The sequence below is a fragment of the Loa loa genome, assembly GCF_000183805.2.
Source record: "Loa loa unplaced genomic scaffold supercont3.82, whole genome shotgun sequence".
Lineage (NCBI taxonomy): Eukaryota > Metazoa > Nematoda > Chromadorea > Rhabditida > Onchocercidae > Loa > Loa loa.
In genome coordinates this window covers 234,983-240,520 of record NW_018108262.1, presented here as the reverse complement: position 1 = coordinate 240,520, position 5,538 = coordinate 234,983, and the positions used below count along the sequence as shown (strand labels likewise).

Sequence of the window (5,538 nt, the reverse complement as noted above, 5' to 3'; positions counted from 1 at the left end):
CCTTATTAATTTAACTATCTAATTCTCATTTCTTCTTCTACTTCTTCTTTAGTTCCATTATTCACAGTAATACTTTCTGGTATTTTCCACACTGGATTTTTCCTGGAATTTCCCATATTGAATTTTTCCTGGGATTTTCCATTGTGGATATTTTCTGAAATTTTTCCATTGTGAATACTTTATGGAAGTTTCTATGGCGGATATTTTCCGTAACTTTTCATTGTGGATATTTTCTGGAATTGGAACTTTCCATTACGGTTATTTTCAGTAACTCATACAGTACCAATAAGAATGACACATCGTTGTTCTTTTTGCAGTAACTCATACAATACCGATAAGAATGATAAATCAATAAATGAACGGATAATTGGTGTTGATAATAGTGGAAGTAATAGGAGTAATTTAATGAATTGGATAGTACCATCAACTAGTGTCAATCAACGAATGCGACGTATTGAGGAAATTTTAGATTCAATACCATATTTCTTTGGTAGTATGCTTGATGATAATAAATTACAAAGACGATTACTTCTTGAATTAGGTAATTTTTCTTCTTTTTCATATTAATTTTCCTCTTTCTTTTTTTCTTTTTTGAATAATGGAAGGAAAATGGGATGTTCTTTCAAGTGATCTAATGAATGAGTCAGATGTTTTTTTTCTCCGCTCATGATCAAAAATCAACCATGTGCTGATAATGTTATCGGGCATTATGTTATCGTCATCCTGGCTAAGCTTTCCGGAATTTTCCATATTGGATTTTTATCTGGAATTTTCCAGAATGAGTATTTTCTGAAATTTTCCGTATGAAATATTTTCTGGCATACGTTATTTATAATTACAATTTTTTATGAAGGCTTTTTTAATTGAATTTTTTCTCTTTTTTTGTCAATTTTTGAACAAAACATTTCGTAGCTTTTTTAAATTGCAATTCAAAAAATGAAAATGAAAGAATGGATTGCATGATTTGTTTTACACTAGAATTAAAATACTTCCTTATATACAGGTAAAATAAATTATGAGAAGTGCTTTAAACAAATAATTCATAAAAACCTGAAAGGAAATTTTTGAAAAAAAGAAATTATAAAGAATCTGAAAATGCAACTGTAACTGATTTTTTTATTTACTGTTATAAGTTTGCCTCAATTCTTTTTTTTTAATTTATGCGCTTTGAGTAATTCCTTGTATTCTAAATGTGATTATTCCTCGATTTTATAAGTTTTAATTATATGTTCAAATTTAATATAATAGGTTTTATCAACATAACTAAAAAATGTGATTGAATTGCTTATAACAACTTCAAAAAAAAAGTCTTTCTCTCTATTTGGTGGGAAATGATTGATTTCATAATTTTGTTTCAAAATAGCAATCCTCGTACTGAAATAATGGCATAATAATTTCTTTTCGTTGTGATTCAATAAGTTTTAGAAAAATAAAGCAAGGTGAAATAAACATTGTTAATTGGAAAAATGAAATATTGTAATGTTACAACAGATTGTAATAGGTGAAAAAAATTGATAAAAATGAATTTGATTAGAAATGAATTACTTCGAATTTCAGTAAATTGATCTTTTCGGCACAAATTCTTTTTGTAAAGCCCGCCTTATTAAATTCTATCTTAGTAAATCCTATCTTTTTATAAATTCTATCTATCTATCCTTTTGGCGCAAGTTAAATTCTAAAATGATGAAATATCAATAAATACAAAAAAATTTTTGCATTATATGCAACAATCTCGTTTTCTTTTTATTTCTTCCTTGTTTACTGAACCATATTTTTAATCCTCTATTTTTATCAATTCTTTTGTCAAAATCTTTTTATCGTTTTGTCACCTATAAATATTTACTTTTGTCTTTTTAACTTTTTCCTTTTTCCCTATTATTTTCTACGAAAGAATTTTTAAAAATATTATCGATAAATAATAAATTTGTATAAATGCAGCAAAAAATACGACGTTATAAACCTTTTTGTTCAATATAAAATTATTTTGGATTAAAGAATGCTTTTTTCAAAAAAAGAAGAAAGTAGTTGAGGTAAAATCATAACATTGGATAAAAAATTATTGCAATTTAGTTTTCACACTTTTTTCTTTCTCGTCGGAAGTTTCCTTTCATCCTTTTCAATTTCTTCATGAATTGTTATTTAAAGGCATTTTTCGCACGTGAGGAAGTATTATAATCCAAATGTATAACAGTGATGTAATCTATTCATTCATCTTCCTTTTTGAATTGAAACTAAAAAAAAATATTAAGGAATGTTTCTGTTTATAATATAACTCAGTTCTTGTTAATTTTTGTGCTAATGCTACAAAGGAAAAACAGCAATAGGATGTTCGTTCGAAATGATTTCTTAATTATGCGGTCGTTTTGAACATTTATCAATCGCACAGATGTTTACAATATAATTATGAGAAAATTATTATGTTATGAGCTTGAATAGTAATTCAACTTTTTCTCTTCAATAAACAATCCCCTCAACCAATAGTTAATGCAAATCTTAGCTTTGAAATAATCAATTCTGAATTCGTCTCGTAGCAAATGTTAGCCCACAATGAAAACTAAGAAAATTCTTAAATGATAACCGCCCATTTATTTACTTCTTTCTTATCTTTTCCTTTGATTACTGATATCAGGGTGTTATTATCTCAGTGACACATATCTGCGCAATAGATATTGAATTAAAGAAATCTAAATGAACTAATTATGATGAAAGGACTAATGAATAAAATATTACAGCGTTAGTGTCAATTTGAAAGTATGATTCAATACTGATAAATTTAATTAAATGTTTTCGTCTAAAAAGTAATTGATTCGTAACAGCTAATAAACTTTCCTTAATTACGGCTTTCGTAGATGATAGCAAATAAAATGAAAAGACGGAATTGAATTTGAATATCAGCATTTCAAGCATATAAGCTTCTGGAGGTTTCCTGAACAAATTCTTTCATTATAGTTTAGGCGTTGGAAATTTTCATTAAGTTTGCATTTTTGCTTCAATCCTTGATGAATTTTGTCTTAATCTCTCCTCTGGCATAATGCTTTAGCAATCTTTCCTTTTTCAATCATTTACTCTCTAGGTCGCCCTATCACTAGCTGCTGATATGATTCATCCATCTACATCTTCAAATTTAAAAATTGTGTTTCCAAAAGCAAAATATTCAGTTGCTCTGAATTCACAGATTAGTGTAATCAAAGATCAGAAAAGGATGTAAGATGAAAACGATGAAAGCATCTGAAAAATATTTGCCATTTGCAAGTTGCACTGTCTATAAATCACTAATGCTACAGTTTGATAATCTGTTGAAAATTTCTCGAAAATAAAGATTATAGAAGTACATTTTTCTTTTTGCATTGCTTACTCCTTTTAGACATTCTCAGTGATTTCGAAAAGTTTGATGGTAGTCACAAAGCCAACCCCTGAGGAAAATACGCTTGCGTTGTTTTGCATTTCTGTAGTAAGTTCGATTCTTACTTCATTTGCGCTTTTACCGATACGAACATTAAACTGTTTTGAAGTTCGTCTGAACAGATTATTCAGTAATCAATTGGTCAGTTATGTTTAATGTCAGAGCTGAATAGCAAATTACCTGTAAAGAAATAACTTCCATATTTAAAAACAAAAAGTGTCAAAAGGATCATTGCCTAGCCAGTATGTTGTCTTACCATCGGGAAATCTAGACATTTCAAGAACCATTTTAAGGAGTTGTCAACCAATCAATTGTTCCACAAAACCCCTGTACCGTGACAAGATTGGATTTCACTTAATGACAAATTTGATACAGGTATCACTGTTCGGATTTATTAGCAATGGCTTATCACTTTATATCATAACAACAAATTCGCAATTTCGGAATGCTTATGGAGCTCTTTCTACCGTCGGCTTGCTGTATAATATACAGACATTATCAATTTTGCTGATATGGGAAGCAGTTGTTATAATGTAATATTTTCCCAATACGTTCAATTTGTGACAAATACATAGGATTTAGAGTTTGATTAATAGCTGTTGATCTTTACCGTATCTAATCAGTTCTAATTTCAGAGGTTCAAGGGAATTATCAACACCGACATCTTTCATCGCCTTAATACCCGGCTGCTTGGCAAGTGTATCTTCTTACGGTTTACTATTGGTGCATTTCTTGCTTGCAGTGAATAGATATTGTGCACTTGCACATCCTCTAAAATATCATCGTTTTTGGTCTGTAGCAAAAGCTCGCCGAGCAGGAATTATTGGATATTTCTTCGGGTTCCTGCCATGTTTTCCGAGCATTTTTGGTAAGGTTTTCGCAAGTTTGTTTCAACAAAAATGAATCCTTCAAAAAGAATCAAAGCATTGTTAGTGAAAGGAAACGATTTACCAATATTGATCAGTAAATTACAGAACCATGTATCCTCATTTTTAATACGGAATTGGGTTTCTATTGGAGCTATGGCACTACAAGTTGTGGTTACCTCAATTCGATCTTCGATTTAATATACACTTCTTCATTGTCGATTATAACAGGGTGCATCAACTTCATAACGCTTATTAAAATTAAAAATCAGAAAAAGGTTACGATTCACAGTTGTCTTATTAATTATTTGCTACGAAACCATCGAATTAACAATTGGGGTGAATTAATAATCTTGATGACGTGATTCTTGAGATTTCTTCATAAAATATGTTTTTCCGTGATGCTTGGGACCCAAAAGAAGTACCGTTCGAATTAAATGTATTTCTAAGGTCTGGCAATTTAAAATCTAATTTTATTCGAAGCTTTTAAGCAAATATGTTCCTCAAGATCTTAGAATAATAAACCTTAGAATAAACCTTAGAATAAACTTGATCCTCTATGATTGTATTTTATAGATGATTTTTAACTCATTTTTCAGCCGGGTAACACTGCACGTTCCATCAATCATAAACGTGAAGTATTATTTTTTAAACAGGTAAATTCACAAATATTGGGATTATTGGGCGATTAATTACATTAAATAACAAACTGTTGTTAAATTATAATGAGCCCAGCTGATAAATTTCAAAAGAATTCATTGTACAGCTCAATTTCCAGTCGTGCATTAGCGGGCTTATCATCATCATAATTAATATTTTCTTCGTTACTGGTCCGTACTATCTTAGCAATAAATGGGCTTTATTTGCTTCGACTACAATTGCATGGCAAGTGGCGCATGTTTTAGATGGGTAAGAGGATTTTTACCATTTATAAGTTTCTTATCATTTAGCAGAAACAACCTGTTCCCTTTCGTAGCTTTCATTACGATATGGCAATTTCTAGTTTTTCTGAGAAAGGTTGCATTTCAGAAATAACAGCTATCTGACAATTATTTGCATCTGAAGGAAACAAATTTTATAGAGAAATAATGTTTCTAATTTTAAAAGCTGAAATCATTCACTGATTTCAAATTCATATCATATGCTAATTGTTGGGAACTCCAACGTCCTTCAAAGACTCCTCGATTAAATTTTAGATCGGTACATTACATTTAAACTAAACGGGGATTTTATAAAAAAGTAATCTATATTCGCTTTTGCATCGATTTA

At 29.7% G+C, this 5,538-nt stretch overlaps 1 protein-coding gene across 1 annotated transcript; it reads left to right on the top strand.

Annotated features, from left to right (window-relative positions):
* Positions 1–3,760: 3,760 nt before the first annotated feature.
* On the top strand, positions 3,761–5,182 carry LOAG_12194 (hypothetical protein; the record flags this gene model as incomplete). The annotated part of the gene is made up of 5 exons (XM_020448497.1): positions 3,761–3,936; positions 4,039–4,271; positions 4,378–4,547; positions 4,869–4,925; positions 5,048–5,182. The coding sequence occupies 5 exons, from the start codon at positions 3,761–3,763 to the stop codon at positions 5,180–5,182; spliced, it is 771 nt and encodes a 256-aa protein (XP_020301364.1).
* Between the last annotated feature and the right edge of the window lie 356 nt (positions 5,183–5,538).